The following is a 20,747-nucleotide window of genomic DNA, read 5'->3' as shown; positions in this document are numbered from 1 at the left end:
ACCGTGGAGTCATCAAGTGTGGTGGGGGAGTACATATATAGTCCCGTTCCATGGTAAAGGCGGCTTAGCGAGTATACCTGCCCCTTGAATGCTTTGTGCAGCCGCCAGACCCCAAGCCATTCACGTGTGCACGCTAGCGTAGATCAGTCTTCGGAAGTCGCATAACAGCTCAACCTGCCGCACCGTCCTCGCTGATTCCAACCTCATCGCACTGCCACCACGCACATAAAGCCTGCTCAACTCCCGCGCTGTCGCGTCAAGCACGACTGCACCCCGCACCCCACACAAAGCAACAGTCGACCTGCTTCTTCCGCACGACATTATCCCTCAACACTACACCCTGTGGTCGCGACATTCTACTTGGTGAATCCTAGTGCTCCCGATTAGCGCATGCTTTCACCCCTGTCGTGCGTTGGCTGAATCCACCCCACATCGCGCCACCTGAAACAGGTACATCGTCAAAGGACATCACCAGTCACCGATCCGATTGCATCTTTCTCACACATACTTTAATCCACCGCGACAATTACTCAAAACCGTTGTAGCCGCCATGGCAAGATTTGACGACTTCCCGGCAGAGTTGCGCAACATGGTATACGACCAGCTTCTCCGCGATCGTCATACTCAGCAGCCAACTCACAACTCTCTTGCACTCTTCACCGTCTCACACCAGGTGCATCTGGAGTCTACTTCTTACTTCTACAAGAACAATCCCATCAGCACCGTCGCCCCGTCGTCGCCTATAAACGCTAGCGCCACCGTGCTTCCTCCTATCGCCGATAGGTACCTTCGATTCCTAAGTCGACTCAACGTATCTGCCACGATTGGGAGAACGAATCCGGAAAGAGAGCGCAAGATCGCTGATACCATAGCATCACTAGCTACTATCGGCGCAGCCTTCGAGGACCTGGAAATTTGCATTCAATCCTCCTTATCAAGGCTTACGAATTCACGCGTCGATGACTCCGTATTACACGCCAACCATCCCATCACGGTTTCATTGCGACGACTGCTCGATTCTGGAGTGGCAAAAGTTTTGCGCCTCGATCTCCACAAAGTCTGGTTTGCGCCCGGTATCGCCCAAGACCTTCACGTACGATACGGCACTCGACTCCAGTTCGTGGGTGGCAGCAATGCTATCATGGACCCACTCAGCATGGAAAGGTCTCTCATTGGCGTTTCTGCAAGCTCTCATCTGACCACCTTAGGTGTCGATGACGAAGTCATGGCCAACGCTTGCTCGGACGATGCTTACACTCCCGCGACGCCATCTTCTCTTCCTTCCTCGATCTGTTCAGCATTAGAAGATCTGGACATGTTTTCGGTGACGTCGTTCGATCTCAACTCCGATACTACTGCCGACGACGAAGGGTCTATGGAGCACGCAAATGAAGGTTCATTCTTCGCTGGCGCCGACATCGAAGAATGGGAGGCCTCGACACGGGCCGCCGAACAGGACGAACCGAAACATCAGTACGACATCGAAATCGACGAAGACGACGATGAGGATGAGGATGAAGAGATGGAAGACATATCCCAAGACGATATGGAGGCGATCTTTGGCAATCTGGAGGAGACCGCTCATCACTTTGCCAATGATGCTGACATTTCATACATGACTAACTTTGCGCCTGAGCTGCTCTTGACTCGGCACAATCTTGGTCATCTGGAATGAGGCTTACGCAGTACTACTATTAGGTCTCGCGATATGGCATGTGTGGACTTCCCATCATGTCAGTGCGTGTTGTATAGCGACCATGATGAGGCATGATTGCAGCGAGCAATATCGTGCAATTTGTGGTTATGGCACCTTTCCTTTCTCCAGCATTCAGCATACAGCGATATTCAGCACCGTAGCGTGCTCATCGCGTCTTACACCAGCTAGTGCTAGCATTTGTTAACGGCGTTTTCTTGGTCTTTCACATGTATCGGATACCCGTACGCCACCATTACCAGCATTAAGGCGTTTTCCCTTCATTCCACGACGATATACTGGCACGGAATTCGCCACGTCTCTTTATAGAAATTACCAATCGCAAACATACCTTCCATCCCATCTCAATTCAGCCTGCCGATGTCATCATACCTGAGTCATCGGGCATGACTCCCATAAACTTGCATCCTCATTGCTAATCAGCTTCTCTCAGCACTAGCATTCTCCCTTGATCATCCCCACCGTAGCCCTCTGCGGTCAGCGACATGGGGTATGATCGATGCAGACTTCAGAAACCCCGCGTTCCCGATCTTCGTGATTCCCAGCACGACGACACCATGCCGCAGCCGGAGAACCCCTTCGCTCACTTCGTTCACTCCCAAGCACGCCGCAGATCCGAGTCCGCTGCAATCCCAATTCACGACCGTGATGTCAAGCGCGACACGGCGACAAGCTCTACGGCGCGCAATCCCTTTGCGCCACCGGTTCCACCAAAGGACGAGCCGCATAAGACGGCGTCCACTTCATCCGCGATCAGCGGGACAGGGAATACTCTGAGTGCCTTGGAGAAAGAGTGGATGCTTAACGACTGCATTCAGCCGAAGTCGGTAAATGAAGATAGGCTGAGACAGGAATACTCACCGAAGAGTATGAGGGCGGTAGCTGAAAGCGAAAGTCGGGAAGGAAGGTCACCGGCCCGCCGGATACATCCAGCTTTGAGGTCGATATCATCGCCCCCACGAAGCTTTATAGCCCTCCGAGAGAGTGTTCAAGATAGCGGAGTCGACGTGTTCAGTCCCGTAACCTCCAGCGAAGCAACATCAGAGGACGCCAACAGCGAAGTCAAGCCGAAGACTACAAAGCGCGATACCGTCGCCGATCTATTCAGCGAGATAATGGGAACCGGCAAAGCGCCACGGCTACCGCGTCAGAGAGTGCTAGACGAAGTGTCTACACATTCCGCCGTGCCACCTCCCCTGCGTATACCCAGCAAGCCCAAGCCTTCACCTCGTGGCAGCGCCCTACCGCCGACGCACAAGTACAACAAGCTAGAGCTAGGCGGCCGTCCTTCTCTCCAGATCGTAACGACTTTTGCCGAGCCTAGAACCGCACCAGAGCCCCTCGCCAATCGACGTAGTTACACAAAGCGCATGAGTCACCAGCACGGTCGTAAGGACAGACCAGCACGCGCATCCATGCTGCGATGGAGTCTCTTCCAGAAAGATGCGCAAGTACCACTGCCGCGAGTATCAGAACCACGGAATGAGACACCGCCCATACCCCGGAAGAGCAGCAAGAGAGGCAGAAGTATCACTTTGGAAGAGCCATTGCTACCTAGGAAGAGTACACCTCCTCTTGAAGAAAGTGTGTCACCGCCTCTCACTAAGCAACGCCGAGCGCAAACCTTCCCAGCGCAAAAGAGTTCTCATAAACTAAGGAAGGACTCGGATATTCGTCTTTCACCCACACTACCTCAACGCAGAGCCACGCATCACATCACCGTGAATAGGATGCGCGACCCAGATGAAGCTTTTGAGGAACTTATCGCGCTCCGCAGACGTGCGACCGCAGATGTCACGGATGGCGCACCCACGGTACCTGCCAGGGTGAATAGCAAACCCCACAGTGGCAGCGGCGGTGGTGGTGGAGATTGTTTCGGCCTATACACCACAGCAAAAGGCCGTGTCGATGATATCGTCGAAGTAGTGCGCAGCGTGAGAGAAAAGAATAGAGCGAGGAAGAAGCGAGAGAAGATGATGGCGGAGGTACGGAGGAAGTATGAGGAGATGGCTAGTGCTAGTACTAATCAGACGGGTGGGGAGGGAGGGTATAAGTGGCTTTAATGAGGTGTTAGATAGGGTTCATTTTGTTGATGTATCTATACTATGTCTGAAGATGCGTCATATTCATCCTTTCGCGTCTTTCGACTGTGATGACGGCCACACAAAGTTCTTCGCCTTGCCTTCTCGTAGGTCTTCAGCTGTGGGTGGTATGGTGGGCTGCCGGATAGGTCGCTCACGCCCATCCGATGAGTTAGCTGAGGAAGACTTGGGTTGTGCCTGCGGTGTAAACGTTGCCGCGCAAGGGTTCAGGATCTGTGCGACTCTTGCTAGGAATTCTGGACTGAAACTGGGTTCTGCGTTGGGTGATGTCATAGTGCTGGTATGGAGTGGAAACGGCAAGGGTGACTAGATGTTTAAGTGGGAAGAGATGGGTAAAGGAACAAACGCAGTGTTGGTGATTGTTGTGTGCCACAATGTCTAATGCGCTGGGCGCGTGACTCAAGCAAGCGAGTTGTGGTAGTCAAAGACGTTGTTCTATACCTGTCTCTCGTGTTGTCGCAGCAGCTGGGGATCGTGGATACATGGTTAAGGAGTGTTTTACAATTCTGAATACGATGTAATCTTCTGCACTAAACTACAACACCCAACAATATACGCTACTATAATCGCCGCTGCCCTGCCGCACTTCACATATCCGCTCACGTATCTTCATCATGGCGCAGGATCGAAGAATTCTTCAATCGAGGGGTATTCTTCTACCGGCCTTCGATTTACTGCTTCCCCCAGCTCTCCAGGACCAGAGGAGCGTGGAAGTGGTGAGCTAAATCTTCATATTACTGACACGGCTACTCTTCTTTGGGACCGCGGGCCTTGATTTTGGCGATGAGCTGCCAGAACTACATTGGCGTGAGGAGGATCTAGAGTGACTATCTGAGCCATGAGCATAACCCTTATAGACCGATGACTCGATGACTGACGCCAAGAAGCCGATTGCGTACAATATGAGGTAGATGAAGTTGCCAAGGAAGGAGGGCTGCAACGAAGTGATTGCGGTACAGACCGAGACCGTGGTGAACGCGGCGGTGATGCGATGAGCACCGGAAATGTATAAGATGCCCTCGTAGAACGCGAGTATGACCCAGACTGCCATTGCGGTAAACCTAGTTATGCGTCGTGGTGTAGGGGTATTTTTGCCAGTATTGTCGTCTTCTGGGGTCGGCATGCTTTCGCGCCGTCCCTCGCGATCGTGTCTGTCGTCGGCGGGGGAAGCCTGTATCTCTTCATATTGATTTGGCTGGCTGCTGGTGTCGATAGGATCAGACTTCGTCGGCGCGGAAGGTTGTGGTGGCAAAGGAACGCCTGGGGTTGACGACTGTTCGATTTGGTGGTGACCTACTTCTGTCATTGTGTCTGGTAGCTGTGACCTAGTTGTATGGCTTATGGTGTATTGGGTCGAGAAGGAAAGTGGTGGCGCACCCGATATACATACTGAGCGGAGAGGAAGGTTTGCTTCGTCTCGAAGAGAATGGGCGAGAAAGCGGACGCAAGACGAAGGAAACAGTCAGCCAAACGACAATAGTGACAAGACCTCTAGAAACAACCATCATACAAGGAAATCAGTTCTCTGACGTCCATTCAAGCACTGCGCTAGGGTGGGTAAAACCCGAGTGGCAGATCAGGCATCCAGTTCCTGTAAACCTGAGTATCGGTTGGCGTTTGCGTGCATACAATGCGGACAAGGCTACGCCGCATCAGGTCTATGCAGCAACGTCACGAAGTCAGTTTTAAGTTAAGAACACCCGTGCAGTTAGTTACCGAGAGTCAGAGTTGTGTCGCGTACTCGAGGTTTGACAAGTCGACGCCGCCGCACGGCAGGCTGACGACAAGAACGTAAGAAATAGACAACGGCCCCAGAGATGATCACTGATCAGGGCCAGTGATGATACCTAGGCTATCCATCGTAGCCCCATAGGTGTAGTAATCACCGAGCTTATTGCATTGACGCTTACAATGTCGAACGTTTGATTGCTCCACGGAAGTGCGGAACGCCCAGTCAGCAGCCGCATATTGTGGCACCGCCCAGGAAACACGGCCTTCGCTGCAGTGGACACAGGTTCGTTTCAGACAGCAACAGACAGCGGCGTCGGATGCGGGGTGGTTCTGCATGTTGGAAAGGAGGCGTTGGCTTATCGGGAACAGCGAAGATGTCAGGAGGCGGGATGGAGATGTCGAGTGGGGCGGGTAGTCCGGCGGGGAGATTACCAGTTTCTGGTAGGCGTCGCCCCAATTTGGACCCTTTGCCACCATCTTCGCTCGTCCGGTCGCACTGGAAATGGCCTCGAGCCCAACACGTACAACAACAGCTGTCCTCTGTTCCTCGGAAAATATCAACAGCTTCGACTTCGTCTATATTGATGCGCTGTCAGCCACAGCCGCACATGACCGCCAACTGCACTGTGATGCCGTGCCAGCCGTTTACCAGCGCGGCAGGAACCGTGCATCAACACCATTTGGAAAGATTCACGGCTCAGCAGCGGGCCAGCGTCTGATTCGCCCCAAGACGGGATCCAGAAGCCACTTTAGCACCGCCAGTGGATCCAGGTTCGGGGGCGTCTGGCTGCAGGGACACCGCAAAAGGCTGAAGGGCCTGCCAAGCGCAATCTCGCCGGCCCCCAGCGCCCCATGCCACCTCCTGCGCGTCTTGGCTGGTGCTGACGAGCTGGCGGGTCTGTCGTCTTTTAAAATGTGCTGATCCCCCGACGCCCTGCCACAGCACGCTGCACCCCCTATCGCCATCGTAACATCTCCGTCTGCACTCTCGCGTCGCTCGTTTGGATCTATCCTCGTTCCTGGATCTACGCCGCCCAAGATGATGCTACCGTCGACTGGAGGTCGGAGCCCGTTGCTCGCGCTCTCGGTGAGCGCTGGCTGTGTCCTGGTATTCATCTTCGCTTTCATGGCTTGGCAGAGTCCACCCCGGGTGACTTTCCCACATGGCCAGTCTAACTTGTACGTGCTGCCAATTCATGGTTCTTGGGATGGAAGGGCCATGGCCTAATCAATGCTTTTCCGACGGAAGCTAACAGACCCTACAGAGCTGCAGCCAGCGCGCAGACCGACTCGACCATTGGCGATGTCATTAAGCTACTGTACCAGAATCTGAAGGTGTCACCGACTGAGCCCTTCATTCGCGAACCAAATGGCAGCCACATCACGTTGCCACCGAACCCGCGCTACAAGAAGAACCTAGGCAGCGACGTCCTGATTCTGGATCTGGAGACCCGTCCCCTCAAGTCTACTGAGGAGTACGAACGGGGCGAATATGACTGGCGCAACATCAACCACGTTTCCGGCGGTATTTTCAACCACTACACGTATGCGCTTGTCCACGGCTACGACTACAAGTTCGTTCAAGCCCGCGAATTCGAAGACCGACACGCTACCTGGATCAAGCCCTCTGCACTTGCAAACCACATCAAGGACTACAAGTTCATCATCTTCCTCGACGCCGATGCTGCTTTCCGCTTCCTGCATGTCCCTGTCGAATGGATGCTCAACCACTGGGACGTAAAGCCGCACCACTCCTTCGTCATGGCCAAAGACCCTTGGAGCGCGAAAGAGCCCCAGTACAACTCCGACCGCTTCAACCGCACCTACACCAACACCGGCTTCATGATTGTTCAGAACAACGAGCAAACCCTGCCCATTCTCAAGGCATGGCACGAGTGCCCCGACGACACCCGCTACGCAAACTGCTCGCAATGGAAGCAACCCCGCTTCCACGAGCAATCCGCTTTCGGCGAGTACATCCGCTACGACTACGAGCAATACATCAAAGAGCTTGAGTGCGGAGAGGCCAATGGCTTCCCCGGTGTCGAAGTCAGCAACTGCCAGGGCAAGCTCATCCGCCACTACTGGTTCGAGAAGAGCAACGTCAAGATGGACTTCCGCGAGAACATCATGAACGCATTGACGCTCCCAATACAAAAGATCTTCGCGCAGAACACGAGTGGCGTCGTATACCAGCAGGAAGAGAATGTCATACTACAATAGCAACGGCTTGCTCTACTGGCAAAGCAAAGATAATACGTTTACGAAGAAAGAGGAAAGGGCTTATCGCATAGCATAGCGTTGCATTACCAAGGCGTTTTCCAGATATGGGATGGGCAAATCATTTGTTATCATGTTTTCGGTTTTGGTTCGGTTCGGGCTGGGTGGTTTTCGCCCCGATTCATTTTACCGTCGCACTTTCGATCTGGGTCTTCCGACGCGATGATACCCCAATACGAGTCTCCAGTTCACACAATCAATATTATTCACAACACTGATCTTCCACATTGCGCCAGTTCTTCCATCTGCCATGTTTCGAGTTGCTGCGCTTGGCTTCCGACGCTGTGACACCCGGGGCCAGTGTCACCTGCCGAACGAGGTATACTCCCCCCAGCCGATCCTACAGCTTACCACGATTGAGACGCCCGTAAAGCGCATCACCAACGGCACGCCTGAGAGCTACAAAACAGGATCTCTTGCCCAGCCCAGCCGCTTATCACCGCCACTTCACCCTAGCCACGCGACTGCATATCTGCCAAGGCGCTAGAACGTCGTTAGCGCCGATGATCGGCGGTCAGCCACGTCCTCGAAATTGGGTTCGGCTGGCAGGGCGGCGTCCTATGTAGGTTGGCCGACCGGAGTTGCGACGGCGCTGTTCAGGCGGTCTGTCTGCGGAGACTACTCGCTCTGCTTTGGGATGGACAATGGCGAGCTTTCGCGACAAGTGTCCCGAAATAGGCTGAATGCGCTTGTCGATCTATACGAAGCGCTTCGGATTGCGCCGGACGCTGGAATTGGCAGGTTTGGTCGGCGTACCCGGTCCCGGTGCTAGCAGGTTCTGACACGACGCTACTTGGCCTTTGGACGATGCTTCTTTTGGAGATGTAGCCTTAGGGTGGAGGCTAGGGTCTTTCGTGCGTAAGGTGGTCGTCTGAATGATGGCTTACTGAAGGCGGCATATACACTCTCAATCACATACCGGACGACAAGCAGTACATGCCGCCAAACTTGAGTATCCGTCGCATCTCGTCTCCGTTTCAAGCATGAAGCTCAGCATCTACACACGAGAGAAACTCGCCATCTACTCACGCTTGCCAGAAGCTATTAGTGCTTCATGTACCCCGAGTTGCATTGGTCCTTGGCGTTTCCGAAGTTCACCTTCAACACGAGAGAAAGTCGTCACCTAATTACGCATGCCAGAAGCTGTTAGTAGTCCGTCTACCCCGAGTCGCCTCGGTCCTTATTTTCTCCCCATCTCACCATGTTCTCGTGTCAGCCTCGAGCGCTTGCCCTCGTACCAAACTCGGTGTACATGTGAAGCCGAAATATCACCAGTGGGGTTCTTGACGGCCTGAGTCTCAGCTCCATCTGATAAATTTTCTAGGGGCTTGAACACATCCATGGTTTGTATGTACGATCATGATCTCGGTCGCTTTCGATTATAGAACGTTGGTCTGCGTTCACATCTGCTGTGGTGTGTCCAGCATGCGCTTCTAGAGTTCTCTTCTAAACTACTGGCTACAAGTTGGAAGTATATTAGAAAGCCTGCTCGTTGCACAGCTGGTCAACACAGTATGTTGCTGTGACAAGGTGCTGCAACAAGCCCACGCTCTCAAAATTTAGGATTCAAGGCCTGTGTTGACGATTACACCCTTTAAGCCGCCACTTCGATCTTGTGCCGCTAAAGTCTCCCAGACGGCTCGTTCGATGTAGTTTTCAGTGTTTCGAGACGACGCAGCGGAAGCTAAGCAACGCTCTTTACCCGGACGCCCATGTGCGGTGCCGCCAAGCACACGCACTATACTCCTGTGTTGGTGGCACGCACCAAGCGCGTAAGGGCATACACGATAACGACCATATATCTTGTATATTCCTATTCTTCTGCTTCGCTTTCCCGACCTTGCCCTTCCTAACAACGAGACCGCTATCGCATCATCATGCGCCGCCATGTCCAACAATTACCAATCTTGCTGTGCCTCCTGGGCGCATGTACTGGACTCCAAACGGAAGACCCACCGGCTACAGTACAGTTCGACCTCGTTTTCCCTCCGAACTACTCCTTGATCGAGCCCTACTACCCATCACCCGTCATCTTCGCGGTTCACAACTTCTCCGCCATTAGCCAAAACACCCTCTTCTGGAGCTGGAACATCACTGATGCGATTAACACCGTTAAGGGCTATGAATCAACCACCGTCGTAGCCTCAGGTCAAAGCCGCCCCGATACCATCGGCGTAGAAATGTCACCTGATGTACTTCTCATCATTGAGCCAGTCTCGCAGTTATGGAACAACACCATGGATCTTCTTCGTTTGAGCTACACTTTCGGTATGACATACGCTTGCGGCAACACGACTGGACTTTCGACAACTGGTTCAAATGACACAGTGCAGTTTAAGGGAGAGAGTTTCTTTGCGATATTGCCAAACTACTCAGACGAAGACAACGAGTATTTATACCTCGCAAGGAAGGGGCGCTGCGGCAGGCCGATCGGGTCTGTTGGGGTTCAGAAGCGGCCCTTCGACAATTCGGAGCAAGACTGTCAGGTTCTCAACCCTGGTGTACAGCCCACGAAAACTTGTGCGCTACCCATCGATGCAAAGGTGACGAGATGGGCGGAGGCCGTGAAGAATATAGCAGCTAGGTGTCCTAATCGCACTTGGCCTGATACTACTGGGCTGATGGGTAATTGCATGTCGAGAGCGTCTAGGAAGAGCGATCTGGAAACCCGTGGTACGATTCTGTTCATAATTGCAGCCTTTCTCCTGATTGGAATTTACCCGTAATCTAAAACCAACACTGTTATCTGGTAACAGCTAATCTGGTTGGAAAGACATCGGCTGTGCACCAATAGAAGTTTTGTATTTGCCCCGGGCTGTGCCACGTGCTTAGGGAATGATAAAACCATCGCCCGTGAATATACCCCGTCTTCCCTCATATACCTTGAGAAAGCGACCACGTCTACACAAGGTGAAAACAAATGAAACACCCCCACAAGCAAGATGCTCCCGCGACCCTCCGACCCAGCCTACATGACCATCGCTTGCCCACTCAGCACGGGCATCAGTCCCCGAAACAAGATACCAATTGGCATCGTCGACCAGGGTGCGCATCCAGCGTGCACATCGTGGCACGACAATCTGGACAACCATCTCCCTTGTTGTATCCTTACCTATTTTTACCTCATCACGACTGAAGAACTATTTGCGTGGGTCGGTATTAGTGTATGCGCTTTATGAGTTGGAAGAGCTGATGAGATGACAGAACCCCTCTCTTACCAGTGAATGCGGAAATTACCGGGTTGGCCATAGCTGTTGCGTTGAAGTTGCTATCAGTTCCAGCTCTTCTACGGGGACTTCATCGGCAATGATATCCCTGACTCCTTTAAGCTCCAAGTCGTCTTCTACGCCAGTATCCCGTCCTTCCACAACGTCGCCGGTTACCTCAACGTCCCCCATACCTTCTCCCACGCCGGCAGTGACCACGCTGTCTCCAATATCTGGCGCATCTTCTTCAACATCCCCTTGGAACGGCATCGCTACAGTACGTCAGAGATTGAGGCGATACCTGGACCTGTGTTGGTGGTACATCACGTAAATTGGACAGACCATACATGGTCTAACCACGCTCATGCACGCCAAGCTACCGCGCGAGCTCCGCGACATGATCTACTCGCTCTTCTGGGCGGAACTAGAGCTGTGGCGTATCCGATGGATATGGTGTGCTGCACCTGCGTCCCCGTCCCCCTCTTCCTCCTCCTCCTTCAATCGCAACCACGACGAAGAAGCATATAGCCCCAAGTCAGTTTCCGGGTTCGAGAAACAGCGCCGCGATGTCAAGGTTTACGAGCCGGACAAGACGTTCTTCAACACTGCGTATTTCAACAAGGAACTCTGTTGGAGTTGGCTAAGGATTGGTATTACAAGTTTGGGCTGTTTGTTCCGGATCGGGAGCATCTTGAGTCGTTTTTGGTGCATTTGGGAGTTATGAGTGTGGTGTAGTGAAGCACGTGATGCGTGGACTTGGAAGACCGCTAGACGATGACGTAGATTTGAGTCTGTAAGAATGTATTGATGATGGGGTATCGAGCAAGTGATATATACAAGAAGAGGTGAAGTCTATGAAATGAAGTAATGTAAAAAAGAACACAACACCCCGTTCAGGGTAAAATGAACACCTGCCACCGAACCTAGAAATTTACATTGATTTCGTAATCCCATTAACTTTCCTTTTATTACCAATGTAGGCTGCGGGGCAACTCTTTGGTTTCATCATTTAAGGGGGTGGTACAGAACGCTGCTTAGTGATCGCTCTAATTTTGCTGCCCTAGGTCTTCGCCAAGCTGTGGAGACCATGGGTATAGATCCAGGAATGAGATGTTATCGTCTTGACTGTGGACGAAGCTTTCACCAGACCTTGGAAGAGTCTGGTGATGATACCCAGAAAATGATCCTTGCGCAGACGGAATGTCCTGATTGGTGTTGTACGGTGATGCTGCGGAATGTAGCGATATTGAGTAGAACGAGAAAGGCGACGCTAGAGGGCTGTGATGGGCTTGATCCGCTGGACCGTGTATGGAGGTAGGTCCGGTGTATAGGTGTGTTGAAGGGAAGTACGATGAAGAGGCGGTGTCGAACGGTTGGTTGCTCGGTAGGGTACTCGGATCCGTCGACCCAAGATTGCTGCTTACATGTACTGGCGAAAGTGGGTGCCCGAAACCATGGGCAGGGCGAAGAGGATACAAATGCTGAGGCGATGGCCAGCCTTCTTGTCGGACGGCATTGTATGGCGCAAGATTCTGTTGGTCGAACTGGAAGGGCCACACAGTTTGGTGGAGTGGTGAAGCTTCTACGGCTTGCTGAAGATCATTATGAAGTTCCTGGAAGGCTTGGTCCTCGCCTGCTGCAGGATCGTACGATTGGGATGGTATCGAAAGCCCATTCCCAGCGCCCCTGATATTGAAAAAGTCGTGTGCGAGTGAACCCTCACCTTGTGCTTGCTGTATGTCGGATAGAGTATACGAGGCCTGGGTTGGGTGTGCTGCAGGTGCATGGGTTTGAGGGGTCTGCGGTGCCGAGCCGAGCTTGGTTGGGGTAGGCCTCTTGGCTGGTCGGCGACGAGGTGTAGAGCTCTTGTTGGCTTTGCGTGAGGGAGTCGTAGCAGTGTCCGTTTTGTTCTTCTTTCTCTTGACAGGTTCGGGGTGTAGGCCCGGCTGGCACTTGCGCTCGTGCTTCAACAGGGCATCATTGCGAGTACACACGACCTTGCACTTCTTGCACATCAAAGGGCTCTCGTTGGCCGATGGATGTTGGGTCCGTATGTGTCGTGCGAGGTTATTCGTCATGTCGTCACCAGTGAACGGCACATTGCACTGTCTGCACCGAACCTCATCAGGGGACGATGGTGGCGGCGCAGGCGTGGGAGAGATCAGATTCCCATGTGCTTTTGTATCGACCAGCTGCTGACCATGTCGAGGGCTGGCTGACGGCAGGCGGTTGGTCAGGCCTCCTATGGATTGTAGCGGTAGAGCGCGGCCAAGATCTACGTGCGCATGTACGGTGGGAGGGACGTCGTTGGCTTGATGATCGGAAGGCAGAGTGCTGTCGAGCTGAGCGGGAAGTTAGACATAGACGCGCAAAGAACAAGAGAATAGCTTACACGAGTACCATGTTGCGACCAAGGATTGGGGTGAGGTGCCGTGACACAATGCGACCCTACGCCAGTGAGGTTGTATGCCGACTTGCCGGGGCCCATGGAGGAGCGCAAGGGACGCTCGAGGCGTTCATCATCGTTGGGGTATATCGGCGGCGACATGCTGAGATGTTGCCCTCCCTCTAGTCCTATATGAGGTGGGACGAAAGGTGGGTGAACCACCCAAGGTGGTCAGCGGAGGGTGTAAAGGTATGTATCACGGTTTGGTCCAATGTGATCTGGTCGAGGCGCATCATCGGTGGGTGAAACAAACGTCCGAAGGAGGGCTGGGGCAGCAGACTTTATGCATGGGAAGGTGCTGCGAAGCCGTGAACGAAGAGCTTCCCAACGGCAGCCAATGTGGTGCGCCTCCAGCCCGCAAGTGTGTAATTGCTCCTTTGCTCGTCCTCCCACGCTGCATTATCGTCACAAGAAGGCTAGCCGGTGCCCCGTGCGGGGACTGATGTATGAGGGGAGAATTCGTAGGGCTAGCCTAGGGGAAGGATTCCGGAAGGATGCCGAGAGCTTTGGATCTTAGATCGCGACCAGGATGGCCTCGTAGGGTGGAGCAATGAGGACGGCCTTTCTGAAGTCGCGCGTTGGTATCTCGTAGAGGGAGGGACGGGGCGAGTGCGCAGCCATGCAGGGAGCTTAGGAATTCAGCAACTGGGGAAAATGCGATTTGTACGTCACAGGGAATTGTCGTATGAGAACGTGGTGGTACCAAGAGCGTAAGCCACTCACGCTAGTATACTTCAAGTCGAGGCGGTGCACAGCAAGGCAACCACCAAGCATGGAAGCATAGAAGCTTTTTGCGCCTCAGATCTCATTTCCGCTCGCCTCGCTGCAAACGCACGGCAACTGCAGCATGGAGTAATGAAATAATCCATCATGGCGTAGACGCGTCCCCATCGCGAGCGCGGGAGTGCCTGGCGTCACCGCGAGCGGGGTGTGCAGTGCACAGACCGCGACAGAGGCACCTGTGGACCTATCGTGATCGCAAGCGGGAGGCGGAGCAGCGAAGGATAGTGGCAAATTTTCAGAATGCGCGCAGCTGTTTGGTGTTATGGGAAGCTCTTTGCGCCCAGGCTGGGGGACTCTTACCAAAGCTTCTTGGGTGGTGTGGGTGGAGCGTGTAATCTCCATCAACTGCTGTCCTGCGCACGCCAGCCAACTTGGCGTCGTGGCTTCGCTCATGAAAATTTTCTGAACATGAAACAATGCTCGAGCGAAGGTCGAGACGCGTCCTTCGTAAACATGCTGGCGAAGGACGGGTAATTCATCTTGTTCGACGGATGACGTCGGTGGTGAGGGGTACCGACTCCGTGACGCTCGAAGACGGCGCTTACGGCTATCTCAACAGTCTTCGGATAAGATCTTGGCTTCGTACGTGGCACGCTCAACGCAGTGTCAAAGCGTATCGTACGCTGCATGCAGTCAGCAACGTGAAACGGGTTCTGGCCAGAGTTCGTGCGATGTGATGGTGCATGGAGCTACAGCTTCCCCTTAGTCGCACTGTGACCTGTCAGGGCAAGGTACCACTTGACACCGCACATGTCGATCCCGTCATTCCCACAAACGCCCACCTGCCGGGCCCTCTCCAGTATGGCATCATACTGATCCTGGCCCTTGACGCCGATCGTGATCGACACAAGGCCCTCTGGCTGCCCTTGTCTCCCTGGTATGAAGCCCAGCCTGGCGTTCGTGAAAGCCAGCAGGTCGCGGCTTCGCACGACGCCAAATATCGCTTCCCACTCCCGTGCGGCCGCTTCGTGGCCAAGATCGTCGGGCTGCAGGCGCAGTACACAGCCCTCTAGCGTAAGGTGTTCGGTCCGCTCCATGCCGGCCCTATAGCGGTCGATGTTTGAACCGCAGGCGTGCCATGGGGAGAAGCGGGTCTGAATTGGCGTAGGATTCTTCGGACCTGGTACGTGGGAATCGAGTTCTGGCATCATGCCGCCTGTCACCTCGTTAGCCGTATACCCTTGCAATTGGTAGGTGTCTAGCGTACCTTTGATGCCCTTTGGATGGTACTGAATGCACACCGAATCCGCGTAACTATGCTCGAAGATGACTCTCGACAGTCCCTTCGCTTCGATGTATTCGCGTCGCTTCTTAGCGTCCTCGGTCTGCATGATGATCATGTATCCGCCGTCACCGCGTTTCTCGATCAGCCGTCCGGCAGTCGTCCCTGGCTTAATGGGCGAGACCACCTCGATAAAGTCGCCGCCGATTGGTACTGCAGTCATGTTAGTCGCTGAAGCTAGGAAGAGACGATGAACGTACTGAGGAAGTTCTTCAACCCCCATTGCTCAACCGCTGGATCCTCGAAGACAACTTCTGTGCCTAGAACGTATGTCTAGCATCTCCGTCAGTGTTCGGTATGTCTGCCTTGACATCGACGGCCTACAAGCTGCTGCTTAACGCGTTCGATATCCTTCGCGACAAGTGCAATCTGGCGTAGACGCGTTGGAGCTGGAGCAAGAGTCATGTTTGCGTGTGTGCTATTCCAACAGAGTTGACGGATGGCCTAGATCCAGTGGAAAGATTGAGTTGATGGATTCTGGACGCGTAATGCCTCATTGACGCTTACTCGAGCTCAGCGGCTCAGCAGCGAGTAGCTTGTTCCCCGCATCAGCAGCCGCGGCACGTCCTAATGCGGAAGCTACAATGTTAGTGCACTGGATTAGTAGAGCATCAATTGAGATTAACGGAACGATGGATGATATCGTAAGTATCGACTGAGATACGTATCCCGAGTGGTGTTGTGACATCGTCAGGGCGTGATGTTGCGATGTTTCATCGCGACTGCCACCTGGTCGGGCCGAAGTGCCGAAGTACCGATGCTCTCGTCCGATCTCCAACGCGCCTTCCAACAACACAACAACAACCTTCTTTTCACTTCCGCCGCTGATGCGCATCGACATTCACAAGTGGATTCATCTAGTCATCACGGCGAAGAAACGACACGAATTGCGCTCCTTCCTTCGTACGCCTCTCGCGTACATCACCCACAACATGGAGATGGTTGGGCTCCAATGAGTTGTTTGCAAGACCACACCGTAGCCTGGAGGTACACAAACCCCTTAGATCGATCTCCTATCGTCAGGTGCTTCTGCGAACATCTCCGGACTAGGTTTGACGATGCATCACGAAAAGCAGCTTCTCCGTATACGTGGGTCTGTTTACTTACCGACTGACACATCTCTTACTTTACAGACCTTGACAGAAGGTCACCAGGCTTTTGGAAAGCTTGCCTCACCGCGACTGAGCTTCTGCGTGTGAGGCATATCAACTGACGATCGTTTGCTGACTTTACTCCATGACATGTCATGCCGCCTTCTTCAGGTCTATCTTCAAACGTCGATAACAGTACTTCGTAAACAACTTCAGGACTCAATCCACACACAGCGGCCTCAACACGCATCTTTCTTTATTACTCTGGATCCACTGGGTGGTTTCATAAGGTACGCTTGATGTGACATGCGAGGCCCGACCATCGCCACTTGTCACTGTTGCTATTATGTACGAACTTCACAGGCGTTTGCCGGGCAAAAACATCTGTCGCAGTAAGCCATCGATCCTTGACGTCAACCAGGATACAGGTCATGGTAAGAGACGACCAAGCACCTGACTACCGGCTACGACCTTTATCTACCATAATCCCCCCATCTACCGATCACTGCGCATTATCAACCTTTCCATACATCTTCTCTCTGATTCTCGGGGGTTGTAGCCTTTCGGTCATGCTTTCTCAAGCCTGCATCCACAAGAGCTAAACACAACTAACGCCCAACGTAGGCTTTCACGCTATACTGATTCGTCTTCATGGACTTATTCTCGAGTCTCGTCTCCGCAGACTTGATACCTTTAGTACTGCTGAACTATCGCCTTCCTGACATCGTACCTGCAGTCAGATCTGCCGACTCTACATCGAACTTCCGGAGATCACACATCGAACTTCATCTGGTATACCGTATACCCAACTCTGACCGACTCCGAGCTATGGACACTCTCGCCAGGAATCTCGTTGCGTATATTTAACAAGCCGTCGAGTGCGCCTACTGTTCGCAATCTCATACCCTGGTAGCTATCCTCTGCTTCGCCGCTAGCCACACATGGCGAGCCAATCACGACTATTCCAATAATAACATCACTACATCTACTTCGACAAGGAACCGTGTTCGAGCCGGTACTCATACTGGATGTCTCAATCATTACAAAGCGGTCGTCGAGGAATGACTGCCAGATAGCTTCCTTTCACTTTTCGTAGCATGTCCTAAGGGCGTACTATACACCTGGAATGTACCCGAGACCACGTTTGAACTGATCGGGAGACCCTTGTGCCGCAAAGAAAGAGATCACTTCCTCACAATCACGGTCACGGCTGACCCGTTGAGTCATCCAAACCTGTCGACCCCTCCCTGATCAAGACAATATCCAGCCCATCAAGATTATCAGTACGTCATCTGCGTCTGTTTCTGACGCGCTGAAGTCCGTTTAAGGGATATACAAACGCTTTTGAAACATCGGAGACGCGCCTCTTACGCGTTTTTACGCGTTGTGAGCTTCTGTAAGCGTCTTGTCGGCTTCACCACGGTAGCTCGGGTCCGGTGCCCGAGCGCCCACCCTACCTGTTCAAATTCGTCTTCGCGGTCACCTCCGATTATCCTCTCTTCTTACGACTCTCATTCAGCTTTGAAGTATTCGTTCATCTTCTTGTCATTCTTTATAAAGGCCGCTGTTCCCGTAGTCGTCTTCCCTTTCTTCGGCCACTCCTTCGCTTCTGTTCCGGAGACGACGAGTCAACCGTTCTGTTCTACGTTCTCTAGGTAAGTCCCTCTTTTCTTTACTGTTCTGTTCTGTTTAGCGTTCAGCGTTTTGCTTTGGTGGGAGCTTCAGTGGTTTATAGCTCTACAGTGAGCTTGTCAAGATGTCGGACTCTGTCAACAACTATTTCTTCGCGATCGCGGCGGCAACACCGCTTCCTTCTATCGAGGGTCAAGACCCCATCAAAAACGGCAACCTCGCGCCTCCGCTACCTCGTACTCGTTCTCAAGTCTCCGCACTTCGTTCACCTTTCACGGTTCGACCCACTGTCCTTTCCGCACCCGTTGCCAAGAAGTCGAGTACAAAGCCAAGCAAGAAGCGCAAGCCTGATTTCACCATCTTCGTCGACACCGAGGCAGCCAACGACGTCCCGAGGCCCATTCAGACACCCAAGCGGTCCAAGACCAACAGCTTACGCACTCCGCTCGGCGACAGGACTTTCTCTACTGCTTCAACGCCCTCGCCGTCTCCCCGTCTTCCCGACACCCCGTTCCGCTTCTCGCCTGCCGACCCTCTCTGGGAGAATACCGAGAACTATGAGCCTTGGACTGAGACTCCTCCTTCGACCCCACTTGGTCCTCCTTCCACGCCCCTCGGTCCCACCGCCTCGGTCGGCCCACCTCCTCCGCTGTCCGCGCGCGCTCTTCGTCCTCGCCGTGATCGTGCTTCTTCCTTAGCCAATCTTCTCCCCCCGGTCAACATGCTTGCCTACAACATGCTTGGTATCCAGAACTGGAGGATCAGCTCCATCGGTATCAACCTCGCCTACCGCAAGGTCGCTAGTAGAACCCACCCGGACATGGTTGCGCCAGCTCAGAAGGAGCTCGCAACGCTCGACATGCAGCAGATCAACGCCGTCAAGGACATGTTGATGGACAAGGTAAGTCTTAATCGTACGAAAAGAATGTGAGATATGTACTGACCTCTATAGGACCTCCGCATCAAGTACCACCGCGACGGTCTTATCCCCTGGGTCGTCTGAGGCCCCGAGATGTTGTACCACGCTGATGATACGATGATCACGATACGACTATAATGCTGGGTTTGTGTAAGAGATACTGGAAGAGAGTTGTGTACAGGGTTTTGCCGCCTGTGGCATCCCAGTGTGTTTTCCAAACGGTTGATACGATGAGTATGAGCATGATGGTAATGGTCAGAGGTTAGTGTGGTAATGGACAGCGATGAATTATGCTTCATGGCAGTGGTAATGGTCGGTGGAGGAAAAGCGCCTTGTCTTTCTTGTTCTTCTTTTTCCTTACTTTCACGACACGACACGAGCTCATGGTGCTACACGCACGCATTCGCGCACGATGGATACGTTTTCATGACGCTGAACGCGACACGATGGTTACGAATACTGGTATGCTCAATACATTACACTCATTTGGAACTCGAGCGTTGCGATGATGTACGAGTGAGTTCCTGGGTAACAATATCGTGTCAGTGAGCACGTCATACACCTCCATGCTCACGTGAGCTGCCCTGACATTTAGCACGGAATACATGACACAGCATATAGCGCAAGGGACGCCGCACATCCGACCACACCAAAACCACCAAACAAAGAGCAGAGTGGCACTCCAATTCCTCAATTCTTCGTCTATCGTACTCCGTATATCGTCGCCGGGTCGCCCCATAAGCTTCTCATTCAACAAGACCACTGAACTAAAAGCAACTCCGTGTAATATGCTTCGCTAGTAACAACAACAAGTGGTCCGCCCACATTCGCCCTTCGGGTTGCCAAGGTTCCGGCCCGTCCCACTACAACATTTCATCTCCGCGGACATCTCCGCGGCACACCCGATCGCGAAAAAAAAAACTGCCCCGCAGCGTGCCGTACTTAGCGATCAGAGCCAATTCGTCCTACCGTCGCAACCCTTCTGCATAACGTAATTCGTGTCGATCTCTCTCGATCTTCCCGTCCAACACCACCACATTCCATCAATACCCTTCCGTCCTAATCCTCACATAACTATCCGCATTACTAACATACCCCCTAAAACTCGGTCCCAGACTCCAACTCGCCAATTCCCTGACCACATCCCTCGCCGCATCGCACAGATCCACCTGGCCCGTCTCTTCATTACTACACAGCGCCTGGTCCGTCGCAAAGCTCCAGTCGCACTGGATGTTCAAACTCATATCCATGAGCCACTCCATGCGCTCCTGCATAGCCGGGATCTGGGTAACGAGTTCGCGGAAGGCGGGCCAGACGATGAAGTCGACGATGTTGATGTGCGGCATGAAGAGTTGGTTGGGCGTGGGGCGGAACCATTCGGGGATTGAGTTGTAGGTTTCTGGGCTGGGGGAGATCATCCAGCGCATTAGGTACCAGAAGAGGTACATGGAGCCGAAGCAGGAGAAGGTGTTACCTGTGGGGGGTTTGTTAGCGATGACGTGTTTTTTTTGGGGGGGGGGGGGGGGGGAGGCGCGTGGTGAGAGGTACCCTTCATTTACTG

General features: G+C 53.2%; 6 protein-coding genes across 6 annotated transcripts; 4 read left to right on the top strand and 2 right to left on the bottom strand.

The window, feature by feature from the left end:
* Positions 1-550: 550 nt before the first annotated feature.
* Positions 551-1,675, top strand: J4E85_011216 (uncharacterized protein; the record flags this gene model as incomplete). The annotated part of the gene is made up of 1 exon (XM_051475419.1): positions 551-1,675. One exon carries the CDS (start codon positions 551-553, stop codon positions 1,673-1,675), a length of 1,125 nt encoding a protein of 374 aa, XP_051320707.1.
* Positions 1,676-2,271: 596 nt separating this feature from the next.
* On the top strand, positions 2,272-3,777 carry J4E85_011215 (uncharacterized protein; the record flags this gene model as incomplete). The annotated part of the gene is made up of 1 exon (XM_051475418.1): positions 2,272-3,777. The coding sequence occupies one exon, from the start codon at positions 2,272-2,274 to the stop codon at positions 3,775-3,777; it is 1,506 nt and encodes a 501-aa protein (XP_051320706.1).
* Positions 3,778-6,586: 2,809 nt separating this feature from the next.
* J4E85_011214 (uncharacterized protein) lies at positions 6,587-7,770 on the top strand (the record flags this gene model as incomplete). Its single annotated transcript, XM_051475417.1, has 2 exons — positions 6,587-6,726; positions 6,813-7,770. The coding sequence occupies 2 exons, from the start codon at positions 6,587-6,589 to the stop codon at positions 7,768-7,770; spliced, it is 1,098 nt and encodes a 365-aa protein (XP_051320705.1).
* Positions 7,771-14,951: 7,181 nt separating this feature from the next.
* On the bottom strand, positions 14,952-15,949 carry J4E85_011213 (uncharacterized protein; the record flags this gene model as incomplete). Its single annotated transcript, XM_051475416.1, has 4 exons — positions 14,952-15,418; positions 15,470-15,697; positions 15,745-15,817; positions 15,869-15,949. 4 exons carry the CDS (start codon positions 15,947-15,949, stop codon positions 14,952-14,954), a joined length of 849 nt encoding a protein of 282 aa, XP_051320704.1.
* A 2,442-nt stretch (positions 15,950-18,391) lies between these two features.
* Positions 18,392-19,270, top strand: J4E85_011212 (uncharacterized protein; the record flags this gene model as incomplete). Its single annotated transcript, XM_051475415.1, has 2 exons — positions 18,392-19,168; positions 19,220-19,270. The coding sequence occupies 2 exons, from the start codon at positions 18,392-18,394 to the stop codon at positions 19,268-19,270; spliced, it is 828 nt and encodes a 275-aa protein (XP_051320703.1).
* Positions 19,271-20,128: 858 nt separating this feature from the next.
* On the bottom strand, positions 20,129-20,660 carry J4E85_011211 (uncharacterized protein; the record flags this gene model as incomplete). Its single annotated transcript, XM_051475414.1, has 2 exons — positions 20,129-20,168; positions 20,282-20,660. Coding segments are annotated over 2 exons (419 nt in total), but the record flags the coding sequence as incomplete, so codon positions are not given.
* Between the last annotated feature and the right edge of the window lie 87 nt (positions 20,661-20,747).

Source organism: Alternaria conjuncta (assembly GCF_024043145.1).
Source record: "Alternaria conjuncta strain BMP 0040 chromosome Unknown scaffold_32, whole genome shotgun sequence".
Classification (NCBI taxonomy): domain Eukaryota; kingdom Fungi; phylum Ascomycota; class Dothideomycetes; order Pleosporales; family Pleosporaceae; genus Alternaria; species Alternaria conjuncta.
This window is presented reverse-complemented; position numbering and strand designations above follow the sequence as displayed.